This window comes from Mobula hypostoma, chromosome 5 (assembly GCF_963921235.1).
Source record: "Mobula hypostoma chromosome 5, sMobHyp1.1, whole genome shotgun sequence".
NCBI lineage: Eukaryota > Metazoa > Chordata > Chondrichthyes > Myliobatiformes > Myliobatidae > Mobula > Mobula hypostoma.
The window spans coordinates 4,121,513-4,149,186 of NC_086101.1; the positions used below are offsets into that span (position 1 = coordinate 4,121,513).

At 44.4% G+C, this 27,674-nt stretch overlaps 1 protein-coding gene across 1 annotated transcript in view; it reads right to left on the minus strand.

Annotated features, from left to right (window-relative positions):
- LOC134346509 (complement C2-like) overlaps nt 1–27,674 on the minus strand; it is a 185,760-nt gene that overhangs the window by 79,120 nt on the left and 78,966 nt on the right. The window contains exons 10-11 of the mRNA XM_063047901.1: nt 12,562–12,699; nt 6,111–6,235 (exon numbers count right to left, since the gene is read on the minus strand). Coding sequence (XP_062903971.1) covers nt 6,111–6,235; nt 12,562–12,699 — 263 coding nt within the window. The remainder of the gene's footprint in view (nt 1–6,110; nt 6,236–12,561; nt 12,700–27,674) is intronic.

Genomic DNA, 27,674 nt, shown 5'->3' on the forward strand with positions numbered 1-27,674 from the left:
TGTTAGGGAGGGTTTAAACTAATTTGGCAGGGGGATGGGAACCAGAGTGATAGGGTTGAAGAAGGGGAAAACAGAAATAAATCAAAGATAACGTGCAACAGAGATTATAGAAAGAACAGGCAGGAGATGAAGCATAATCACAGACAGTGGCATGAGTTACAGGGCAATAGAGGAATGGTGCAGATAAAACAGAATGCAACAAATACTGGACTGAAAGTGTTATATTTGAATGCACACAGCATAGGGAATAAAATAGATGATCTTGAAATTCAGCTACAGATTGGCAAGTATGACATTGTGGCCGTCTCTGAAACTTGGCTAAAGGATGGCTGCCATTGGGAGCTGAACGTCCAAGGATATACGGTGTATCAGAAAGATAGGTCAGTAGGCAGAGGGGGTGGTGTGGCTCTGTGTATAAGAAATAATATTAAATCGTTGGAAATAGATGATATTGGATTTGAAGGTGTATGGTCTCTATGGGTTGAGTTGAGTTGTAAGGGTATAAGGACCCTAATGGCAGTTGTATACAGGCCTGCAAACAGCAGCCAGGATGTGGATTACAAAATACAGCAGGAGGTAGAAAAGGCATGTCAGAAGGGCAATGTCATGATAATCGTTGGGGATTTTAACATGAAAGTGGATTGGGAAAACCAGGCTAGTACTGGACCTCAAGAGAGAGAATTTGTAGAATGTCTAAGGGTGGCTTTTTAGAACAGCTTGTTGTTGAGCCCACTAGGGGATCGGCTGTGCTGGATTAGGTGTTGTGCAATGATCCAGAGGTGATAAGAGAGCTTAAGGTTAAGAAACCCTGAGGGAACAGAGATCGCAATATGTTCGAGTTCACATTGAAATTTCAGAGGGAAAAAATAAAATCCAATTCGGTGAAGTAAAGGAAATTACAATGGCATGAGAGGGGAACTGGCCGAAGTCGACTGGAAAGGAACATTACTAGGAAGGACAGCAGAGCAGCAATGGCTGGAGCTTCTGCGAAAAATGAGGGAAGTGCAATACAGATATATTCCAAATGAGAAGGAATTTTGAAAGGGAAGAAGGACACTACCATGGCTGACAAGTGAAGTCAGAGCCAAAGTAAAAGCAAAAGAGAGGGCATACAAGGAAGACAGAGCTAGTGGGAAGATAGAGGATTGGGGAGCTTTTAAAAACTTGCAGAAGGAAACTAAGAAGGCCATTTGGAAGGAAAAGATGAATTATGAGAGGAAGCTGGCAACAAATATCAAAGAAGACACTAAAGGTTTGTAAGTATATAAAGTGTAAAAGAGAGCCGAGGGTAGATATAGGACCAATAGAAAATGACGCTGGAGATATTGTAATGAGAGAAGCAGAGATGGCGGAGGAACTGAATGTGTATTCTGCATCAGTCTTCACAGTGGAAGATGTCTGCAGTATATGGCATTCAAGAGTGTCAGGGAGATGAAGTATGTGCAGTGAAAATTATGACTGAGAAGGTGCGCAGGAAGCTTAATGGTCTGAGGGTGGATAAATCTCCTGGACCTGATGGAATGCACCCTCGGGTTCTGGAGAGGTTATGGAGGTATTAACAATGATCTTTCAAGAATCGATGGATTCTGGCATTGTACCGGATGACTGGAAAATTGCAAATGTTACTCCGCTATTTAAAAAGGGTCGGAGGCAGCAGAAAGGAAACTATAGAACTGTTAGCCTGACATTAGTGGTTGGGAAGTTGTAGGAATCGATTCTTAGGGATGAGATTATGGAATACCTGGACGCACATGACTAGATAGACCAAAGCCAGCATGGTTTCCTGAAAGGAAAATCCTGCCTGCCAAACCTACTGCAATTCTTTGAGGAAATTACAAGCAGGGTAGACAAAGGAGATGCAGTAGACATGGTGTACTTTGATTTTCAGAAGGCTTTTTGACAAGGTGCCGCACATGAGGCTGCTTAGCAAGATAAGAGCCCATGGAATTACAGGGAAGTTACTAGCCTGGGTGGAGCATTGGCTGGTCAGCAGAAAACAGAGTGTGGGAATAAAGGGATCCTATTCTGGCTGGCTGCCGGTTACCAGTGGAGTTCCACAGGGGTCGGTGTTGGGACCTCTGTTTTTTACAATGTATGTCAATGATTTGGACTACAGTATTAATGGATTTGTGGCTAATTTTATCGATGATACAAAGATAGGTGGAGGAGCAAGTAGTGTTGAGGAAACAGAGCCTGCAGAGAAACTTAGATAGTTTAGGGCAATGGGCAAAGAAGCAGCAAGTGAAATACAGTGTTGGAAAGTGTATGTTCACGCACTTTGGTGGAAGAAGTAAATGGGCAGACTATTATTTAGATGGGGAGAGAATTCAAAGTGCAAAGATGCAAAGAGACTTGAGAGTCCTTGTGCAGGATACCCTAAAGGTTAACCTCCAGGTTGAGTTGGTTGTGAAAAGGGTGAATGCAATGTTGGTATTCATTTCCAGAGGTATAGAATACAAGAGCAGGGATGTGATATTGAGGCTCTCTAAGGCTCTCGTGAGACCACACTTGGAGTATTCTGTGCAGCTTTGAGAAAGGATATACTGACATTGGAGAGGGTTCAGAGAAGATTTACAAGAATGATTCCAGGAATGAAAGGGTTACCGTATGAGGAATGTCTGGCAGCTCTTGGGCTGTATTCCCTGGAGTTCAGGAGAATGAGGGGGATCTCATAGAAACATTGGGAATGTTAACAGGCCTGAACAGATTAGATATGACAAAGTTATTTCCCACAGTAGGGGATTCTAGGACAAGAGGGTACTACTTCAGGATTGAAGGATGTCTTTTTAGAACTGAGATGTGGAGAAATTACTTTAGTCAGAGGATGGTAAACCTGGACTTTGTTGCCACCAGCAGCTGTGGAGGCTAAGTCATTGGGTGTATTTAAGGCAGAGATAGATAGGTTCTTGATTATCCAGGGCATCAAACGGTATGGGGTGAAAGCAGGGGAGTGGGGATGACTGGAAGAATTGGATTAGCCCATGATTGAATGGCAGAGCAGACTCAATGAGCCAAATGGCCCACTCTTGCTCCTATATCTTATGGTCTTGTCTCTCAAAAATCCCTTGGTTTCGAGAAATCAATTGTCATCAGGGGCTTTAGAGACAGTTTATGTACTGCAGGTATTTGAACCATTTTCCTGTTTGCATGTTTAGTATTTTATTTTGTTTGGACTACAAAAATCTTTCTTCTCTCTCTCTCTCTCTCTCTCTCTCTCTGAGGATTTGACTGACTTCTCTACTCTGTCTGTGTCTCTGTGCATTTCCCCAGGCTAGTAGCCCACAGATTATTACAGTGTATCAATTCCTGTGTGCAGTTCCATAAGATCATAAGATATAGGAGCAGAAGTAGGCCATTCGGCCCATTAAATCTGCTTCGCCAATCATGAGCTGATCCAATTCTTCCAGTCATCCCTACTCCAGTGCCTTCTCCCCATACCCTTTGATGCCCTGGCTAATCAAGAACCTATCTATCTCTGCCTTAAATGAGTTGGCTTCCATAGCCGCCCGTGGCAACAAATTCCACAGATTCACCACCCTCTGACTAAAGTAATTTCTCTGCATCTCAGTTCTAAAAGGACATCCTTCAATCCTGATTCATGCCCTCTTGTCCTAGAATCCCCTACCATGGGAAATAAGTTTGCCATATCTGATCTGTTCAGGCCTTTTAACATTCGGACTGTTTCTATGAGATCCCCCCTCATTCTCCTGAACTCCAGGGAATACAGCCCCAGAGCTGCCAGACATTCCTCATATGGTAACCCTTTCATTCGTGGAATCAGTCTCGAAGGCTTTACCTAGCAACGATGGTCAGGGCTAAGCTCATTTAGCAAACCAGCACAGACAGTATAGGTTGACAGATCACTGAGATATTTTTCACAGATATGTACAAATGAGAACAGTCTTACTGTAAATTCTAACTTGTTGGGGATGTACTTTGGTTTGTAACATGTATTTATCAATGATCAACCATTTCTGGCACCATGTTGTGTTCAATAATGAAGGATAGTACAGAGGGACACCCGGAGGTCAGCATGCCGACTATTCAACTGAACTTCATTGACATTCTGCTTTTACAATATGTGAAATGTTTCTATGTGAGAGTGGTATAGGAATAACACTATCAACTACCACTACAAGGATCAGTAAGAATCAGGATCGGAATCTGGATCGGGATCAAAGTTGGAATCAGAATACAGATCAGTATCAGCATCACAATCGATCTCTGGATCAGAATCGGGACCTGTGATCACGATCCGGATCAAGTTCAAAATCTGAATTAGAATAAGACTCAGAATCTAAATTGATATCTGGACCAGATCAGAATTAGAATCAAGGTCAGAGTCATGGTCAAGATTGGGATCGGAATCAGAATCAGGTTCTGGGTCAGAATCCTGGTTCAGGATCAGAATAGGAATCAGAATCAGGATTGGGATCGGGATCCTGACCGGGTTCTGGATCAGGCTCTGGTTCTGGATCATTTCTGAAAATGCAAGCACACAACATCAACCGATTCCTCTTTGTCTATCCTGCATGTTATTTCTTCAAAGGATTCCAATAGACTTGTCAGGCAAGATTTCCCCTTGAGGAATGAATGCTGACTTTAGCCTACTTTATCACATGCTTCCAAATAACCCTAAACCACATTCTTAATGATCTTCCCAAACACTGAGGTCAGATGAACTGGCCTATAGTTTCCTTTCTTCTGTATCTCTTGCTTTCAGAAAGAGAAGAGTGACATTATTTCAAATTTCTAGTCCTCTGGAACCATGCTATAATCTACTGATTCTTGAAAGGTCATTACTGATGCCTCCACAATCTCTTCAGCCACCTCTTTCAGAACTCTGGGGTGTACACCATCTGGTCCAGGTAACTTATCTGCCTTCAGACTTCTCAGCTTCCCAAGAACCTTCTCTCTAGTTATGGTAACTTCACACACTTCATGCCCTGACACCTGGAACTTCCACCATTCTGCTAGTGTCTTCCACAGTGAAGACTGTTGCAAGGTAATTATTCAGTTCATCCATTATTTCCTTGTCTCCCATTACTACATCTCTAGCCTTGCTTTCCAGTGGTCCAATATACATTCTCGTCTCTCTTTTACACTTTATGTATCTGTGAAACTTCTGGTACACTCTTTAATATTATTGGCTATCTTACTTTTGTATTCCAACTTTACCTTCTTAATGATTATCAGTTGCCTTCTGTTGGTTTTTAAAAAGCTTCCCAAACCTCTAACTTCCCTCTATTTTTCGCTCTATTATATGCCTTCTTTTTGGTTTTTATGCTGGCTTTGACTTTTCTTGTTAGCCACAATTGTGCAATCTTTCCATTAGAATACTTGTTTGTCTTTGGGATGTATATCCTGTGCCTCTCGAGTTGCTTCCAGAAATTCCAGCCATTGCTGCTCTGCCATCATCCTTGCCAGTGTTCTTTTCCTATCAATGTTGGCCAACTCCTCTGTCATTGCTCTGTAATTCCCTTTACTCTACTGTAATACTGATAATATGGGCTCTTGTCTTGTTCAGCAGCCTCATCTGCAGTACCATGTCAAAAACCTGTTTGCATTTACCCTATCTATACCCCTCCTAATTTTGTATACCCTGATCAAATCTCCCCTCGTTCTTCTATTTTCAAGGAATAAAATCCTAATTTTAATCTTTCCCTGTAACTCTGGTCCTCAAGTCCCGGCAACACCTTGAAAATGTTCTCTGCAATCTTTCAATTGATATCATTCCTGTAGGTAGGTAACCAGAACTGAAAACAAGACTCCAAATGAGGCAAAGTCAAAGTGAAAGTTTCATATAGCTGAACCAGTGAGGTGGTTGATGGGTCTGCATCTGAAGAAGATGCAGATAGAAGGGTGAACACATCGAGAAGCACAAAGGAAGCACCCGAAGAAACAAGCTGTCAAGTGAGAGGAAAATGTGACAATGCTGAAAACTTAAATAAGTAAGAAACAGAAAGCACAGGGGATCCTCGGCAGGTCTGCCTGCATCCATAGAGGATCAAACACAGTGACCTGCCCAGAGCCGAGATGAGAGTGTGAACGACAGTGCGAAGGAAGGCTGGATTGCGGAGAAGTCCGAAACTCCTCAGTACCGCACTTACCGGTGTATTATCCTGTGCGTATATTTGCGGGATCTCTATGTTAACGTGCCACGGATGCCTTTTCCGAAAGGTGGCCTGGGGGTTCTCATCGGCCACTCCACACAGATTGCCAAGTGTAGAAAAATCTGCAGCAACAGAAGTGCTGGTTCAGCTTTGGTCTTCAGATTCAGATTGGACCCTGTGTCACAAGTGTCTCCACAATCCAGCCCGCCACATTAATCAGAACAAAACTACCACTACGGCGGCACACCAGTTAGCTTGAGGCATAGGAGATCAGTTCTGACAGCATCTGAAAGGAGTCTGTGACCATGTGGGTTTCCTCAAGGTGCTCCACTTTCCTCCCACGGGACAGGGATGTACCTGTTAGTCGGCCAACTGGTCACTATCAGTTACCCTGTGACTAGACGAGGGTTAAATCAGTGTGTTGCTGGGTGGTGTGGCTCATTAGGCTGAGAGGGCCCTTTCCCTTCTTTGTCTCTAAGTAAAGAAATCAAACACAGACCGATCAGCTACATAACAAGCTATGAACCCAATGGTACAGGTGTAATGCTGAGGGTTTACATGGCATTGGTCAGACCTCACTTGGAGTATTGTGAGCAGTTTTGGACCCATTATTTATCTAATGTGACGGGATCCTGAATAACACCTATGAACTGTGCTTTTCGACTGTCACTTTAAGGCATTGGAAGTAACTTTTGGATTTCTGCTGAGTCGGAGAGAGAGATGGCGCCAAGCAGCTCGTAAGTTGCTATGGTGACCAAAGGCGATGTTATTTGATGGACACTCGATGTTATGATTTTCTGCAGCGTGTTGATACTTCCCAAGGACATAGCATGCTTGTACATTTCTTACACAGACAAAGGAAGGAGGAGTTATTTGAGTGTCAGTTGGTGCTCAGCACAGGAAGATAAAAATAGGAGGTCAGATCATACACCTCAGACACATGTTTTGGACATTGAATGAGCTTTGTTGTGCCCGCAGAAAAAGTTGGTTTTTGGAGGATCAATCAGGTGGATCGATCAGTCGCTCTTGCAGTGAAAAGGAAAGGGGTTGACTGGTGGGGAGTTGTCCATGTGTCCACCCTCGCCTGGGTGATAGCTCCACCACAGAAAACTGGTCCCCTTTGTTGTGGTCACAGTCGGTGACTTTTAAAGGATTTCGAAGGATAATGAGAAGATCGACGGCATCAGCTGACCTGAAGACTCAAATCTCTCCCTCTCTCTCCATCACTACTCAACTCAATACCACGAACTGAACTGAAATTTACTCATCATTGTAAGACTGTATCTTTTTACCCCAAGACTTAAAGAAGCTTGGTTCTTCATACATATATTTCCACACTTACTGATATACTTACTTATATATATATATAATGATTGCTAACCTGTTTGATTTATCTACATTTATATTACTGTATTGCATAGTTACTAATAAATATTATTAGTTAATAGCAATACTGGACTCCAAAGTGTTTTCCATCTCTGCTGGTTCTTTATCCCCGTCACGGGGTACGTGATACTAATAAAAGATGTGCTGGCATTGGGCAAGGTCTAGAGCAGGTTCACGAGAATTATTCTGGGAATGAAAGGGAGTGTTTGACGGCTCCGGGCTAGTACTCGCAGGAGTTTCGAAGAGTGAAGGGGAAGGGTCACCAATTGAACACTGAAGGGCTTAGACAGAGTGCATGTGGAGAGGATATTTCCTACAGCGAGGGAGTCTTAAGATCACAGGGCACAAGAATGCCCCTTTAAAACCAGGAATGAGGAAGAATTTCTTTTGCCAGAGGGTGGTGAACCTGTGGAATTCATTGCCACACAGCTGTAGAGGCCGTGTCATCGGATATATTTAAAGCAGAGGTTGATAGGTTCTTGATCAATCAGGGTGTCAAAGATTACGGGAAGAAAGCAAGAGAATGGAGTTGCAAGGGATAATAAATTGGTCATGGTGGAGCAGACTCAATGGGCTGAATGGCTTAATTCTGCTCAAAAGGTTTTATGGACTAGTGGTCAGTGATCACCCAGCTACCACTTGAAGCTGTACTGACAACCGACAGAAACCAGTATTGTCAACCAACTCTGTATCTAACAATAACCTGGTGATCAAGTATTCTCCTTCAAGTAGCACTCAGCACTCAGACACCTCTGGTACCAAACAGCAACCAACTCATTGGGAGAGGGATCCGGGCGAGTTGGTAAAATCGACTGGAAAATTACAGGTTTGTTGCCTCCCGGGTGCCAGAGTCCGGGATGTCTCTGACCGGGTGCAGGACATCCTGGTATGAGAGGGAAGGCAACCAGAAGTCGTGATACATGTTGGGACCAATGACATAGGCAGGAAGAGGGATGAGGTCCTGAAGTGTGAGTTTCGGGAATTAGGCAGAAGGCTGAAGAACAGGACCTCAAGGGTGACGTTCTCAGGATTGCTGCCAGTGCTACGTGACGGAGATGGTAAGAATTGGAGGAGATGGCAGTTGAATGCGTGGCTGAGGAGTTGGTGCAGGGAGCAGGGTTTCAGATTTTTAGATCATTGGGATCTCTTCTGGGGAAGGTGGGACCTGTACAGATTGGATGGGTTGCACCTGAACTCGAGGGGGAGCAATATCCTTGCAGGTAGGTTTGCTAGCATGGTTCGGGAGGGTTTAAACTAATTTGCGAGGGGGATGGGACCCAGGGCGATAGAGCAGTGAAAGAAGTGCATGGAGTAAACCCAGATCTAACATACAGAGAGTCTTTGAGGAAAGAGAAGCAGAATAAACAGTGTAAAGACAGTAAGGTAGAAGGGCTGAAATGTGTGTACCTCAATGCAAGAAGCATCAGGAACAAAGGTGATGAACTGAGAACTTGGATACATACACGGAATTATGATGTAGTGGCCATTACAGAGACTTGGCTGGCACCAGGGCAGGAATGGATTCTCAATATTCCTGGATTTCAGTGCTTTAAAAGGGACAGAGAGGGTGGAAAAAGGGGAGGAGGGGTGGCATTACTGGTCAGGGATACTATTACAGCTACAGAAAGGGTGGGTAATGTAGCAGGATCCTCTTTTGAGTCAATATGGGTGGAAGTCAGGAACAGGGAGGGAGCAGTTACTCTACTGGGGGTATTCTATAGGCCCCCTGGTAGCAGCAGAGATACAGAGAAGCAGATTGGGAGGCAGATTTTGGAAAGGTGCAAAAATAACAGGGTTGTTGTCATGGGTGACTTTAACTTCCCTAATATTGATTGGCTCCTGATTAGTTCCAAGGGTTTAGATGGGGCAGAGTTTGTTAAGTGTGTCCAGGATGGATTCCTGTCACAGTATGTAGACAGATCGACCGGGGGAATGCCATACTAGATCTAGTACTAGGTAATGAACCGGGTCAGGTCACAGATCTCTTAGTGGGTGAGCATCTGGGGAATAGTGACCACCGCTCCCTGGCCTTTATAATTATCATGGAAAAGGGTAGAATCAAAGAGGACAGGAAAAATTTTAATTGGGGAAAGGCAAATAATGAGGCTATAAGGCTAGAACTTGCAGGTGTGAACTGGGATGATGTTTTTGCAGGGAAATGTACTATGGACATGTGGTCGATGTTTAGAGATCTCTTGCAGGATGTAAGGGATAAATTTGTCCCGGTGAGGAAGATAAACAATGGTGGGGTGAAGGAACCATGGGTGACAAATGAGGTGGAAAATCTAGTCAGGTGGAAGAAGGCAGCATACATGAGGTTTAGGAAGCAAGGATCAGATGGGTCTATTGAGGAATATAGGGAAGCAAGAAAGGAGCTTAAGAAGGGGCTGAGAAGAGCAAGAAGGGGGCATGAGAAGGCCTTGGCGAGTAGGGTAAAGGAAAACCCCAAGGCATTCTTCAATTATGTGAAGAAAAAAAGGATGACAGGAGTGAAGGTAGGACCGATTAGAGATAAAGGTGGGAAGATGTGCCTGGAGGCTGTGGAAGTGAGCGAGGTCCTCAATGAATACTTCTCTTTGGTATTCACCAATGAGAGGGAACTTTATGATGGTGAGGACAATATGAGTGAGGTTGATGTTCTGGAGCATGTTGATATTAAGGCAGAGGAGGTTTTGGAGTTGTTAAAATACATTAGGACAGATAAGTCCCCGGGGCCTGATGGAATATTCCCCAGGCTGCTCCATGAGGCGAGAGAAGAGATTGCTGAGCCTCTGGCTAGGATCTTTATGTCCTCGTTGTCCACGAGAATGGTACCGGAGGATTGGAGGGAGGCGAATGTTGTTCCTTGTTCAAAAAAGGTAGTAGGGATAGTCCGGGTAATTATAGACCAGTGAGCCTTACGTCTGTGGTGGGAAAGCTGTTGGAAAAGATTCTTAGAGATAGGATCTATAGGCATTTAGAGAATCATGGACTGACCAGGGACAGTCAGCATGGCTTTGTGAAGGGCAGATCCTGTCTAACAAGCCTGATAGAGTTCTTTGAGGAGGTGACCAGGCATATAGATGAGGGTAGTGCAGTGGATGTGATCTATATGGATTTTAGTAAGGCATTTGACAAGGTTCCACACGGTAGGCTTATTCAGAAAGTTAGAAGGCATGGGATCCAGGGAAGTTTGGCCAGGTGGATTCAGAATTGGCTTGCCTGCAGAAGGCAGAGGGTGGTGGTGGAGGGAGTACATTCAGATTGGAGGATTGTGACTAGTGGTGTCCCACCAGGATCTGTTCTGGGACCTGTACTTTTCATGATTTTTATTAACGACCTGGATGTGGGGGTAGAAAGGTGGGTTGGCAAGTTTGCAGACAACACAAAGGTTGGTAGTGTTGTGGATAGTGTAGAGGATTTTCAAAGATTGCAGAGAGACATTGATAGGATGCAGAAGTGGGCTGAGAAGTGGCAGATGGAGTTCAACCCGGTGAAGTGTGAGGTGGTACACTTTGGAAGGACAAACTCCAAGGCAGAGTACAAAGTAAATGGCAGGATACTTGGTAGTGTGGAGGAGCAGAGGGATCTCGGGGTACATGTCCACAGATCCCTGAATGTTGCCTCGCAGGTGGATAGGGTAGTTAAGAAAGCTTATGGGGTGTTAGCTTTCTTAAGTCGAGGGATAGAGTTTTAGAGTCACGATGTAGTGATGCAGCTCTATAAAACTCTGGTTAGGCCACACTTGGAGTACTGTGTCCAGTTCTGGTCACCTCACTATAGGAAGGATGTGGAAGCATTGGAAAGGGTACAGAGGAGATTTACCAGGATGCTGCCTGGTTTAGAAAGTATGCATTATGATCAGAGATTAAGGGAGCTGGGGCTTTACTCTTTGGAGAGAAGGAGGATGAGAGGAGACATGATAGAGGTGTACAAGATAATAAGAGGAATAGATAGAGTGAATAGCCAGTGCCTCTTCCCCAGGGCACCACTGCTCAATACAAGAGGACATGGCTTTAAGGTAAGGGGTGAGAAGTTCAAGGGGGATATTAGAGGAAGGTTTTTTACTCAGAGAGTGGTTGGTGCGTGGAATGCACTGCCTGAGTCAGTGGTGGAGGCAGATAGACTAGTGAAGTTTAAGAGACTACTAGACAGGTATATGGAGGAATCTAAGGTGGGGGCTTATATGGGAGGCAGGGTTTGAGGGTCGGCACAACATTGTGGGCCGAAGGGACTGTACTGTGCTGTACTATTCTATGTTCTATGTTCTATTACAGATGGAATTTAATGCAGACAAGTGTAAGGCATTGCACTTTGGGCAGATCAACCAGGGTAGGAATAAAATGGTTAGTGGTTGGGCACTGAAGAGTGTGGTAGAACAGGGGGATCTGGGAATATAGATCCATAATTCCTTGAAAATGGTGTCACAGGTAGATAGGGTTGTAAAAGAAGCTTTTGACACATTGGCTTTCATAAATCAAAATACTGAATATGGGAGGTGGGATATTATGTGGAAATTGTTTAAGACATCCGTGTGTCTAATGTGGGGCATTTTGTGCAGTTCAAGTAATCTAGCTACAGGATAGATTGAAAGAGTGCTAAAAATATTTACAAGGATTTTGCCAGAATTTCAGGGCCTGAGTTATAGGGAAAGGTTGAATAGACCTGGACTCTATTGTCTGGAGCAGAGGAGAATGAGGGGAGATTTTATAGAGGTATAGAAAGTTATGAGGGGTATAGAGAGGGTAAATGCAAGCAGGCTTTTTCCACAGAACTTGGGTGAGATTAGAACTAGAGGTCATGGTAAAGGGTGAAAGGTGAAATGTGTAAGGGGAACATGAGAAGATACGTCTTTAGTCAGAAGGTGGTGGGAGTGTGGAACAATCTGCAGAGGAAGTAGTAGATAGGGGTTCAATTGCAACATTTGAGAGGCGCTTGGATAAGTAGATGGATGGGAGGGGTATGGGGGACTAGTCTCCAGGTGCAGATCAGTGGGAATAGGCAGATTAATGATTTGGTATGGACTACATGGGCCAAAGGTGCTGTAATGTTCTAAGAGTCCAAGAATCTGTTAATTCCAGACCTAATATGTCGTCAAAGGACTGCACCAAAACGCTGATGTTCTTCACGTTGAAGCTATGCCTCTCATCGCTTTTCTTTGATGCGAGTTTACTCAGCTCCAAAATGTCCACTTGATCAGAGACGCCAAACGCATACATGTCTGTAAGGTACAATGGGATCACAGTGAGTGCAGTCTCGCATTACAGGAGTTTGGTAACCATTTCCCATCTCCCAGCTCCAACGCAGCCCATCCTCACTGCCTCCTCCCTGGTCCTCCTTCACCTTTCAATGTATAAAATTTATTATCAAGGTACATATATGTCACAATATTATAATAATTAAAAATAAATAAGCAATGATTATGAAGAACAACTCAGCCATGGAGAGTCCCAGGTCCATCTACAAAAGGAGCGGGGTTTGGAATGGGATGAGCAACTCCATCCGGTAAAAGCCCAGAGCTACCAAAACACCAACAGAAGCCCCAGAGACATCATCCCATTTTTCCCCCCACAGAGTGCTCGGTGCCTGGAATGTACTGCCTGGGGTGGTACTAAGAGAAAACATCTTATCAAGGTACGGATCTGTTACCAAACAGAACCATTTTCTTGTGAGCACACTCAATTGTTTTAATAACCATAACAGAATCAATGAAGCACTGCACCACCAGGGTGGTCAACCAGTGTGTGAAAGACACCAGGCTCTGGAAATACAAAAAGGAAGAATAAAAATAATAATAAGGAGGAAGAGGAATAACAGACATTAAAAACTTACACGACGAAATTTAAAGGATATACTTTGATCAACAAAACCAGGATTCCACTCCCACACGAGCATTTGCAATTCTGACACGAAGTACACACCACCAAACTTAAAAGAGTGCACAACCCAGAAAAATGAAGCAATTATCTTCATCCCAGAAATTCCCAGAAAAATTAAGAAAAGGTTAACCAATGGAAGAGAATGACCCTCCACGGAAGACACCCCCATGATCCGAGTAGATCAGATGTCAACAAGGAAGTGTCAAGTGCCTGGCTCAGAGTTGGAGACCTCTTCCCAGAAACAGAAGGGTTCCTTGTGGCAAATACAGATGGTTAACACACACACAAAAAATTTGAATTTGAATTTATTTATTTAAGTCTTACGCATAAGATATAGGAGCAGAAGTGGGCCATTCGGCCCATTGATTCTGTTCGCCATTCAATCATGGGCTGATCCAATTCTTCCAGTCATCCCCACTCCCCTGCCTTCTCCCCCTATCCTATGATGCCCTGGCTAATCAAGAACCTATCTATCTCTGCCTTAAATACACCCAATGACTTGGCCTCCACAGCTGCTCGTGGCAACAAATTACACAGATTTACCACCCTCTGACTAAAGTAATTTCTCTACATATCTGTTTTAAATGGAAGTCCTTCAATCCTGAAGTCATACCCTCTTGTCCTGGTATCCCCTACCATGGGAAATAACATTGCCACATCTAATCTATTCAGGCCTTTTAACATTCGGAATGTTTCTATGAGATCCCCCTCATTCTCCTGAACTGCAGGGAATACAGCTCAAGAGCTGCCAGACGTTCCTCATACAGAAACCCTTTCATTCCTGGAATCATTCTCATGAATCTTCACTGAACTTTCTCCAATGTCAGTATATCCTTTCTAAAATAAGGAGCCCAAAACGGTACACAATACTCCAAGCATGGTCTCACGAGTGCTTTATAGAGTCTCAACATCACATCCCTGCTCTTATATTCTATACCTCTAGAAATGAATGCCAACATTGCATTCACCTTTTTCACAACCGACTCAACCTGGAGGTTAACCTTTAGGGTATCCTGCACAAGGACTCCCAAGTCCCTTTGCATCTCTGCATTTTGAATTCTCTCCCCATCTAAATAATAGCCTGTCTGTTTATTTCTTCCACCAAAGTGCATGACCATACACTTTCCAACATCATATTTCATTTGCCACTTCTTTGTCCATTTACTTAAACTATCGAGGTCTCTCTGCAGGCTCTATGTTTCCTCAACACTAACCAATCCTACACCTATCCTTGTATCATTGGCAAACTTAGCCACAAATCCAATAATCCCATAGTCCAAATTATTGACATACATCGTAAAAAGCAGTGGTCTCAACACAGCCTCTGTGGAACTCCACTGGTAACCGGCAGCCAGCCAGAATAGGATCCCTTTATTCCCACTTTCTGTTTTCTGCCAACCACCCATGCTAGTAACTTCCCTGTAATTCCATGGGCTCTTATCTTGCAAAGCAGCCTCATATGTGGCACCTTGTCAAAGGCCTTCTGAAAATCCAAGTACACCACATCTACTGCATCTCCTTTGTCTACCCTGCTTGTAACTTCCTCAAAGAATTGCAGTAGGTTTGTTAGGCACTATTTTCCTTTCCAGAAACCATGCTGGCTTTGGCCTATCTTGGCATGTGCCTCCAGGTATTCTGTAATCTCATCCCTAACAATCGATTCCAACAAATTCTCAACCACTGAGGTCAGGCTAACAGGTCTACAGTTTCCTTTCTGCTGCCTCCCTCCCTTCTTAAATAGCAGAGTAACATTTGCAATTTTCCAGACATCCGGTACAATACCAGAATCTATCGATTGTTGATGCCTCTGCAATCTTTCCAGCTACTTCCTTCAGAACTCAAGGGAGCATTCCATCAGGTCCAAGAGATTTATCCACCCTCAGATCATTAAGCTTTCTGAGCACCTTCTCAGTCATAATTTTCACTGCAAATACTTCATCTCCCTGACACTTTTGAATGTCCGGTATACTGCAGGTATCTTCCACTGTGAGGACTGATGCAAAATGCGCATTCAGTTCCTCTGCCATCTCTGCATCTCTCATTATAATATCTCCAGCGTCATTTTCTATCGGTCCTACATCTAACCTCAACTCTCTTTTACCCTTTATATACTTAAAAAAGCTTTTACTACCTTCTTTGATATTAGTCACCAGCTTCCTTTCATAATTCATCTTTTCCTTCCTAATAACCTTCTTAGTTTCCTTCTGCAAGTTTTTATAAGCATCCCAATCCTCTATCTTCCCACTGGCTTTGGCTTCCTTGTATGCCTTCTCTTTTGCTTCCACATCCCACAAGATGAGGGAGTAAAAATCTTCGTGTTATGACTCTGTCGCTATGTACAGACATGTGAATTCAAAAGTCTGTTGGCTTGTAGAAAGAAGCTGTCCTGTAGTCTGCCAGTCCTTGCTCTAATGCTGTGGTCTGGTTTGCCAAGCAGAGGCAGCTGAAACAGTTTATGGTTGGGGTGACTGGAGACCTTGATGATCTACCAGCCCTTCTTTCTGCATCTGCTGTTGTAAATGTCCTCAATGGAGGGAAGTTCACATCCACAGATGCGCTGGGCTGTCCGTACCACTCTCTGCAGTGCCCAGCGATCAGGGTTGGTGCAGTTCCCATACCAGGCAGTGATACAGCCAGTCAGGATGCTCTGAATGGTACAACTGTAGGTCTTGAGGATTTGGGAGTTCTTGCTGAATGCCTTCAGTTGCCTGAGTTGGAAGAGACACTGTTGTGCCTTTTTTTTTGCCACAAAGCCAATGTGGACAGTCCACATGAGATCATCGCTGATGTGTATACCGAGGAACTTGAAACTACTCACCCTCTCAACTGCGGTCCTGTTGATGTTGAATGGGGTGAGCCTGTCTCCTTTCCTCCTGTAATCCATGTTCAGCTCTTTTGCCTTTTTTTGGACATTAAGGGAGAGGCTGTTTCATGGCACCACTTTGTCAGAGTGTCAACCTCTCCTCTGTATGCTGTCTCATCACCGCTAGAAATGAGGCCAATCAATGTCGTGTCATCTGCGTGTCTGATCAGCAGATTGAAGCTGTGTGTGGCAGCACTGTCCAGGGTGTAAAGGGAGTAGGAGGAGACTCAGGACACTACCTTGGGGGAGAACCTGTTATGTACCAGCAACAATAGATATGAAATTGAGTCGGGTTTTTTTATAAATAAACAAAGAAATCTATTAACCTCTACTCAAAAACATAGAAAAGTAAACAAACGACTAACTGAAACTGAAGCTAACAGTGTTATGCGTCTATAGTTATCAGACAGTCAAACTTAAAGACAATTCTTAACAGATCTTACTTAAGCACAGTCTTAAGGTGGTAGTTCAAAGAGTCCAAGTGACTTATGAAATAAATAAGAGGAGAGACTTCCTGAACCAGCGATGAAGAAAAGACAAAACTGCTGATGCAGATTCCAGCCGAGAAATGCCTTGTATGAAGAGATCACGAAAAATACGATTTCTCACTTGATATAGATGACAAATAACAATGGACCCAGCACTGATCCCTGTGGCACACCACTAGTCACAGGCCTCCACTCGGAGAAGCAATTCTCTACCACCACTCTTTGGCTTCTTCCATTGAGCCAATGTCTAATCCAATTTACCACCTCTCCATGTATACCTAGCGACTGAATTTTCCTAACTAATCTTCCATGCGGGACCTTGTCAAAGGCCTTACTGAAGTCCATGTTGACAATATCCACTGCCCTCCCTTCATCCACTTTCCTGGTAACCTCCTCGAGAAACTCCAATAGATTGGTCAAACATGACCTACCACGCACAAAGCCATGTTGACTCTCCCTAATAAGACCCTGTCTATCCAAATGCTTGTAGATTCTGTCTCTTAGTACTCCCTCCAATAACTTACCCACTACCGACGTTAAACTCACCGGCCTATAATTTCCCGGATTACTTTTCGATCCTTTTTTAAACAACGGAACAACATGAGCCACTCTCCAATCCTCCGGCACCTCACCCGTAGACAGCGACATTTTAAATATTTCTGCCAGGGCCCCCACAATTTCAACACTAGTCTCCTTCAAGGTCCGAGGGAACACTCTGTCAGGTCCCGGGGATTTATCCACTTTAATTTTCCTCAAGACAGCAAGCACCTCCTCCTTTTCAATCTGTACAGTTTCCATGATCTCACTGCTTGATTCCCTCAATTCCATAGACTTCATGCCAGTTTCCTTAGTAAATACAGACGCAAAAAACCTATTTAAGATCTCCCCCTTTTCCTTTGGTTCCGCACATAGCCGACCACTCTGATCTTCAAGAGGACCAATTTTATCCCTTACAATCCTTTTGCTCTTAATATACCTGTAAAAGCTCTTTGGATTATCCTTCACCTCATGTCTTCTTTTAGCCCTCCTGATTTCTTTCTTAAGTATGTTCTTGCACTTTTTATACTCCTCAAACACCTTATTTTCTCCCTGTTTCCTATACATGTCATACAACTCTCTCTTTTTCTTTATCAGAGTTGCAATATCCCTTGAGAACCAAGGTTCCTTATTCCTATTCACTTTGCCTTTAATCCTGACAGGAACATACAAGCTCTGCATTCTCAAAATTTCTCCTTTGAAGGCTTCCCACTTACCAATCTCATCCTTGCCAGAGAACAACCTGTCCCAATCCACGCTTTTTAGATCCTTTCTCGTTTCTTCAAATTTGGCTGCCTTCCAGTTCAGAACCTCAACCCTAGGACCAGATCTATCCTTGTCCATGATCAAGTTGAAACTAATGGTGCTATGATCACTGGAACCAAAGTGCTCTCCTACACACACCATACAATCACCAAGATCCTTTTCCATAGTAAATACTGAAGTAAAGTATTCATTAAGTACCTCTGCTATTTCCTCCGGTTCCATAATACTTTCCCACTGTCATACTTCATTGATCCTATTCTTTCACGTCTTATCCTCTTGCTCTTCACATACTTGGAGAATGCCTTGGGGTTTTCCTTAATCCTGCCTGCCAAGGCCTTCTTCTCATGGCCCCTTCTGGCTCTCCTAATTTCCTTCTTAAGCTCCTTCCTATTAGCCTTATAATCTTCTGGATCTCTAACTCTCTGAATTTTTTGTAAGCTTCTCTTTTCTTCTTGACTGGATTTATTACAGCCTTTGTATCCCCTCAACATTTGCCACATTCCTTCTGTACTTTTCCCTGAGAACATCTGTTTCCAATTTAAGCTTCCAATTTCCTGCCTGATAGTCTCATAATTCCCCTTACTCCAATTAATCACTTTCCTAACTTGTCTGTTCCTCTCTCTCTCCAATGCTATTGTAAAGGAGATAGAATTATGATCACTGTCTCCAAAATGCTCTCCCACTGAGAGATCCGACACCTGACCAGGTTCATTTCACAATACCAAATCAAGTACAGCCTCTCCTCTTGTAGGCTAATCTATATATTGGGACAAGAAGCCTTCCTGAACACACCTAACAAACTCCACCCCATCTAACCCCCTTGCTCAAGGGAGATGCCAATCGATATTTGGGAAATTAAAATCTCCCATCACGACAACTCTGCTATTATTACACCTTTCCAGGATCTGTTTCCCTATCTGCTCCTCAATATCCCTGTTACTATTGGGCGGCCAATAGTAAAGTTATTGATCCCTTCCTCTTCCTAACCTCCACCCACAGAGACCTCGTAGACAATCCCTCCATGGCGGCCACCTTTTTTGCAGCCGTGACTATATCTGATCAACACTGCCACGCCCCACCTCTTTTGCCTCCCTCCCTGTCCTTTCTGAAATATCTAAAACCCAGCACTTGAAGTAACCATTGCTGTCCCTGAGCCATCCAAGTCTCTGTAATGGCCACCACATCATATCTCCAAGTACTGATCCACTCTCTAAGCTCATCCGTTTTGTTCAGTCGTCCCTTCTCTATCACCTGCCTATCCTCCCTGTCGCATTGTCTACAAGCTTTCTCTATTTGTGAGCCAACCTCCTCTTCCCCAGTCTCTTCAGTTCAGTTCCCACCCCCCAACAATTGTAGTTTAAACTCTCCCCAGTAGCCTTAGCAAACCTCCCCTCCAGGATATTGGTTCCCCTGGGATTCAAGTGCAACCCATCCTTTTCGTACAGGTCACACCTGCCCCAGAAGAGGTCCCAATGATCCAGAAATCTGAATCCCTGCCCCCTGCTCCAATCCCTCAGCCACGCATTTATCCTCCACCTCACTGTCGCGTGGCACAGGCAGTAATCCCAAGATGAATAGCTTTGCAGTCCTGCTTCTCAACTTCCTTCCTAACCCCCTGTAGTCTTTTTTCAGGACCTCTTCCCTTTTCCTACTTATGTCATTGGTACCAACATGTACCATCCTCTGGCTGTTCTCCTTCCCACTGCAGGATATCTTGGATGCGATCTGAAACACCCCGGACCCTGGCATCTGGGAGGCAAACTACCATCTGAGTTTCTTTCCTGCGTCCACAGAATCGCCTGTCTGACCCCCTAACTATCGAGTCCCCTATCACTACTGCCTTCCTCTTCCTTTCCCTACCCTTCTGAGCCACAGGGCCAGACTCTGTGCCAGAGGCACGGCCGCTGTCGCTTCCCCCAGGTAGGCTGTCCCCCCTAACAGTACTCAAACAGGAGTACTTATTGTCAAGGGGTACAGCCACAGGGGTACCCTCTATTACCTGACTCTTCACCTTCCCCCTCCTGACTGTGACCCACTTGTCTGTCTCCCGTGGCCCCGGTGTGACCACCTGCCTATAACTCCTCTCTATCAGCTCCTCTTTCTCCCTGACCAGGCGAAGGTCATTGAGCTGCATTTCCAGTTCCCTAACACGGTCCCTTAGGAGCTGCAGCTCGACACACCTGGTGCAGATGTGGCCGTCCGGGAGGCTGGGAGACTTCAGGACCTCCCACATCTGACACCGAGCACAGAAAACTGGCCTCACACACATACTTCCTCCTTTCTGCAAATAACACAGGTAAACCTACCTTGCCTCATTCTGTTACTGCCTAAATCCGTTGAGCCAATGCCCTATCACTCTGCTGCCTCTCACTCCACAATCCACACGATCAATGCTTGTCATCATCTTATACACCTCTATCAAGTCACCTCTCATCTTCCGCTGCTCCAAGGAGAAAGGCCAAGTTCACTCAACCTATTCTCATAAGGCATTCTCCCCAATCCAGGCAACATTCTTGTAAATCTCCTCTGCACCCTTTCTGTAGTTTCCACATCCTTCATGTAGTGAGGTGACCAGAAATGAGCACAGTACCCCAAGTGGGGTCTGACCAGGTTCCTATAGTGCTATAATATTACCTCTCAGCTCTTGAACTCAATCCCACAGTTGATGAAGACCAATGTACTGTATGACTTCTTAATCACAGAGACAACCTGCACAGCAGCTTTGAGCGTCCTATGGACTCGGACCCCAAAATCCCTCTGATCCTCCACACTGCCAAGAGTCTCACCATTAATACTATATTCTGCCATCATATTTGACCTACCAAAATGAACCACTTCACATTTATCTGGGTTGAATTCCATCTGCCACTTCTCAGGCCAGTTGTGCATCCTAGCAATGTCCTGCTGTAACCTCTGACAACCCCCCAGAATATCCACAACACCCCCAACCTTTGTGTCATCAGCAAATTTACTAACCCACCCTTCTACTTCCTCAAGCAACACACATCAAAGTTGCTGGTGAACGCCAGGCAGCATCTCTAGGAAGAGGTACAGTGGACGTTTCAGGCCGAGACCCTTCGTCAGGACTAACTGAAGGAAGAGCTAGTAAGAGATTTGAAAGTGGGAGGGGGAGGGGGAGATCCAAAATGATAGGATAAGACAGGAGAGGGAGGGATGGAGCCAGGAGCTGGACAGGTGATTGGCAAAAGAGATACGAGAGGATCATGGGACAGGAGGTCTGGGAAGAAAGACGGGGGGGGGACCCAGAGGATGGGCAAGGGGTATATTCAGAGGGACAGAGATGTGTGTTGCTTGAATTTACAGCATCTGCAGAATTCCTGTTGTTTACGCTTCTACTTCCTCATCCAGGTCACTTATAAAAACATCACACAGAGGAGGAGGCCCAGAACAGATCTGCGCAGAACTCCACTGGTCACCAAACTCCATGCAGAATCTGACCGTTTACAACCACCCTTTGCCTTCTAGAACATAGAACATGGAAAACTAGTGCACAATACAGGCCCTTCAGTCCACAAAGCTGTGCCGAACATGTCCTTCCTTACCTTAAAACTACCAAGGCTTACCCATAGCCCTCTATTTTTCTAAGCTCCATGTACCTATCCAGAAGTCTCTTAAAAGAGTCTATCATTTCCACCTCCACCACCGCCGCCAGCAGCCCATTCCAGGCACTCACCACTCTCTGCGTAAAAAACTTACCCCTGACATCTTCAGTGGCAAGCCAATTCTGGATCCACAAAGCAAGGCCTCCTTGGATCCCATGCCTCCTTACTTTCTGAATGAACCTTCCATGGGCAACCTTATCAAATACCTTACTGAAATCCATATACACTACATCCACTGCTCTACCTTTGTCAATGTGTTTTGTTCCTCCTCAAAAAATTCAATCAGGCTTGAAAGGCACGACCTGCTCTTGACAACCCCATGCTGACTATTCCGAATGAGATTATGTCTCTCCAAATGCTTATAAATCCTGCCTCTCAGGATCTTCTCCAACAACTTGCCCACCACTGAAGTAAGACTCACTGGTCTATAATTTCCTGGTTTATCTCTACTGCCTTTCTTCAACAAGGGAACAGCATTTGCAACCCTGCAATCCTCCAGTACTTCTCTTGCCCTATTGATGATGCAAAGATCATCACCAGAGGCTCAGAAAATTCGTCCCTCACTTCCCACAGTAGCCTGGGGTATATCTCGTCCGGACAATGCTTTTCAAAAGCTCTACATCTTTCTTAATGTCTAGTTGTGCAAGCATCTCAGTCTGCTGGAAGTCATCCCCACAATTGCCAAGGTCCTTTTCCCTGATGAATACTGAAGCAAAGTATTCATTAGGTACTTCCACTACCTCCTCCGACTCCACGCACACATTTCCACTATCGCACTGTATTCTCACACAGTTTATCCTCTTGTTCTTCACATACTTGTAGAATGCCTTGGGATTTTCCTTAATACTGCTCACCAAGGCCTTCTCATGGCCCCTTCTGGCTCCCCTAATTCCATTCTTAATCTTCTTCCGAGCAACCTTGTTATTTTCTAGAGCTCTAACAATACGTAGTTTCTTGAAACTTTTTTAGGCTTTTCATTTCTTCTTAATTAGATATTTCTTTTATACCATAATTTCCCTGCCTCTATGGAACATTCCCATGCCGAACTCCATGCAACATTTCTGCCATGCATTTCCCTGAGAATATCTGCTCTCAAGTTTCTGCCTAATAGCATCATACAGGTCCACAATCCCTTATCCGAAAAGCGCCGAAAACGGAAGTTTTTCTCGTGCAGTGTGGAGCGTGACGTAACAAGGCTTGTTTGGCGCGCCAACAGCTGACGTCACTGAGGTGTGACGTGACAACACTAGCAGAGGCCGCCAGACGTCATTGTGGCTCAGCGCTGGTACTGGTTACACGTGCATTTGCTGTTCGCTGATATTTTGTGTTCACTGTTGACTTTGTGTTTAATTTCACTGTGAAAATGTCTTAATTTCACTGTGAAAATGTCAAAAAGATCTGCAGATACCCCTATGGGTAAGCACAGAATCATGATCTTAGTGTGTCTGTGCTGCGTCTTACTGAAGAATATGGTGTTGGAACTACCACTGTATACGATTTAAAGGAACAGAAAGACAAGTTACTGAAGTTTTATAGTGACAGTGATGACCATAAACTAATGAAAAGTGGAAAAACACTGCAAAAGTCTTTAAAAACGCCGACTGTCGTAGTGCTGCTTCATAACCTGAGAACCATGTTCCTGGCCCATCAGGTACCTGTAGAGTAGTTTGAATAGCTTAGTTTGAACCTGTATATGTCCTAGAGTATTTACGTTCTACATTAATTCCAATAAGTCAAAAAGAGCGTGGATCAGGAAAACCCAGAAGTTCTCTCTCCAGCACTTGTTGTTTGAGCATGTACTGACTTTTTTCTTGTCATTATTCCCTAAACAACACAGTATAACAACTATTTACATAGCATTTACATTGTTTTAGGTTTTATAAGTAATCGAGAGATGATTTAAAGTTTACGGGAGGATGTGCGTAGGTCTGGAGCTCCCCCGGGTCCTAAAGTCCACCCGCACTGAGACAGGTTAATTATCGATATAATTATCAATTTTCTAAAATCTGAAAAATTCTGAATTCCGAAATGCAACTGGCCCCAGGGATTTTGGATAAAGGTTTGTAGATCTGTATTTCCCCCTACCCCAATTATATGTTTTCCCAAATTGTCTGCTCCTATACCTCTTCTGTACTATGGTAAAGCAGATCAAGTTGTGATCTCCGACCGACAGATCTGACACTTGACCAGGTTCATTTCCCAATACCAGATCAAGTACAGCCTCTCCTCTAATTGGCTTATCTGCACATTGGAAACCTTTCTGAACACACCTAACAAACTCCAACCCATGTAAACCCCTCGCTCCAGGGAGATGCCAATCAATATTAGGAAAGTTAAAATCACCCATCACGACAACCGTGTTATTATTGCACCATTCCAAATCCTGCCCTCCCTGTCTGCTCCTCGATGTCTCTGTTCCTATTGGGAGGTCTATAAAAACACCCAGTATAGTTATTGCCCCTTTCCTGTTCCTGACTTCCACCCACACTGACCCAGTAGACAATCCCTCCATGACTTCCTCCCTTTCTGCAGCTGAGATACTATTCCTTATTAGCAATGCCACGCCGTCACCTCTTTTGCCTCCCTCCCTGTCCTTTCTGAAACACCCAAAGCCCGGCACACTCAGCAGCCATTCCTGCCCCTGAGACATCCAAGTCCCTGTAATGGCCACAACGTCACAGTTCCACATATTGATCCATGCTCTAAGTTCAACCGCCTTGCTTATGATACTCCTTGTATTAAAATAGACACATCTCAAACCATTTGGCTGAGAGCATCTTTGCTCCATCATCTGGCAAACCTTCCTCACAAACTTCCTACAAGCTATCTCTACTTGTGTGCAAACCACTCCATCCTCTGCCTCTTCACTTCAGTTCCCACCCCCCTGCAAATCTGGTTTTCACCCTCCCCAATAGCATTAACAAACCTCCCTCCCAGGATATTGGTTCCGCTCCAGTTCAGGTGCAACCCGTCCCACTTGTACAGGTCACCCCTTCCCCAGAAAAGGTTCCAGTGTTCCAAGAACGTGAAACCCTGTCCTGCACCATCTCCTCAGCCACTCATTCATCTGCGCTATCTTCCTGTTCTGACTTTCACTAGCTCGTGGCACTGGGAGTAATCTGGAGATTACCACCTTGGAGGTCCTGCCCTTCAGACTCCTTCGTAACTCCCTAAACTTACTGCGCTGGAGCCCTACCCCTCTCCTGCATGTGCCACGATACCAATATGTACCCCAACCTCTGGCTACTCACTCTTCCCTTCAAGAATATTCTGCAACCGCTCAGAGATATCCTGGACCCTGGCACCCGGGAGGCAAAGCACTATCCCAGCATCTCTTTTGCTGCTGCAGAATCTCCTAACTGTCCCCCTAACTATTGAGTCCCCTGTGACTATTGGTCCACCTGACTTCCCCCTACCCTTCTGAGGCTCAGAACCGACCACAGTGCTATTGGTCTGGCTGCTGCTGCCTTGCCCAGATAGGTCATCCCCCTCAGCTGTATCCAAATGGACACACCTGTTACTGAGGGGAATGGCCACTGACTTCCTTCTCCCTTTACCTCTCTCAGTGTTCACCCATCTACTCCCTGAATTCTGCACTCTGGGTGTAACCATCAGCTCAAAGGTTGTATCCATCAACTGCTCTGCCTCCCGGCTGACCCTCAGTTCATCCAGCTCCTTAGTACGGCCTTTCAGGAGCTGGAGCTGGCTGCACTTCCCGCAGGTGTAGTCATCAGGGAGACCATCAGGTTCCATGAATCCCCACATCCTACAGGAGGAGCATTCCACTGCCATATCTGCCATCCTGCCTGCACCGTGCAATGGGCATCCGAGACCAAATCAGCAATAACGAAAGGAAAAATTTACCATTCTTACCTGTTTCTTTGGCCTCAGCCTCTCCTTATCAAAGTCTCTTGAGTCAAAGCCTCTAAGTTCCCACTTTGACACTAGCCCCCACTCCTATCATGACCGCTCCGCTAGTCTCTATCTCTTTTTGTGGTTTAAAAAATAAGAAAAACCCCCACGCAAGGAGAAAGAACTCACCACATTTGGTGGAGCTTCACCTGCCTTCTGCTGTCATCGATGCCTCTGACACTTCCCACGCCTGCGTACTAGCTACTCTTTTTAAGAAAAACTCCCACACAAGGAAAAAGAACTCACCGCGTTTGTGGTACCCCACCTGCCTTTTGATGCGTCTTACAGATAGGACCATCTAAAATAACCATCCGGATATGTTACATACCTTAAGGAGATCTGTGATATTTTTTGTGAGAATGATGTGATGGTCTTTTGGAGGTCACCTGATGTAATTTTCCTGCCGATGTGAGGTCACGTGATGACATGTGCACCGCGGGTATATAAGGGAAGACCTCAGATGACGCAGTTAGTTTTTTAGTTTTTAGTTTTCCAGCTAGAACGTTAGTGTGTCTCCGTTTCTGTCGCGTATTTGTTTCTATGATGCAGTTTCATTTTTAAAACGGAGTGTTACGTTCTATTGCAAGGTACAATAGTGCTGGACTGGCAAATTCTGCTGGACTTGTTGATGTACCTTTTTCCAGCAGTATTGGAGAGTGAAGACTTCATCGAAGTACAGGATATGAAGGATTAAAATAAGTCGGGGATGTTCGGCAGTTTAATAAAGGATCAACCTTATTGAGTCTTCGCTGAAGAAGTAGCGAATTGCATCGAAGATAACTCTTGCCAAAAGAGCAAGGAAGTTCATGCAAAGGCTTGCTCTCTAGAATTTGTCAGTTGTTTTAAACTGTTTATCTCCTGCATCGTGAATCCTTTGGACAGAACCAACAGGAAAGTCGCGTCTATGAAGAAATCCTTCTCCAGAGAAGTCTCTCCCAATTGAACGTATAAATCTGTTGGATTTTTGAAATTACCATTTTAAGAACTGTATTTGACTTTACCACTTTAAGAACTGTTTTCGCATTTAACACTTTAAGAACCAGTGCCGACTGACGATTTGTTGAACGGCTGCATAGCGGTTAACTTCCGGTTAAGGTTTTCGTTTGTTTTTTTTAATTGTTTTATCCGTGTTTAATAAATGTTTGGTTGTTTTTATGTAACCTGTCTCGACTGATATTCATTGTTGCCGGTTACATAACAGATGTAATAATAGAGCATAAACAAGCAAGAACAACTTAATAGATATAGCGATTCTAAACACACATAACTTACAGAAATCAAGAAGTGAAAGACACCAGAAATGCTGAATTAAAAGAGGAAATTGAAAGACTTTGGAACACGAACAGAGTATACATTGTCCCAATAGTAATATCTGCAGCTAGTATCATCCCAAATTCACAACACAAAAGCATTCAACAATTAGGTCGACACAATAATATCTATGTAGATCTTCAGAAAGCCACAAGACTAAACACCAGGCCAAAAGTTCCTAGCAATTGACAAATGAGTGTGTTTGGCTATGCCTGTAGCTCAGGTTTACCAGCTTGAGCTGAGAAAATATAAAAATAACAATAATAAATAAGCTATAAATATTGAGAGCATGAGATGAAGAGTCGTTCAAAGTGAGTTCATTGAAGACTCCTTGAAAGTGAGGTGTGGTAACAATTCAGTGATGGGTAAGTGGAGTTGAGTGAAGTTATCCCTTCGTTCAAGTGCCTGCTGGTTGAGGGGGTAATGACTGTTCCTGACCCTGGTGGTGTGGGTCCTGGGGCTCCTGTACCTCCTGCCTGATGGTGGCAGCAGTGAGACGAGAGCCTGGCCTGGGTGGCGGGTGACCCTAATGACGGAACATTCCTGCACCAGCCGACTGTACAGATGTGCTCAATGGTGGGGAGGGCCTTACCCAAGATGGACTGGACTACTTTTGTAGGATTTTCCATTCAAGGGCATTGTTATTTCCATTCCAGGCTGTGATGCAGCCAGTCATTATACTCTCCACTATACATTTATAGAAGTTGGTCAAAGTTTTAGAAGTTGCACCGAATCCTCGCCATCTCCTAAGGAAGTAGAGGTGTTGCTGTGCGTTCTTCATAATTACATTTGCATGCTGGGCCGAGGACAGCCCTCTG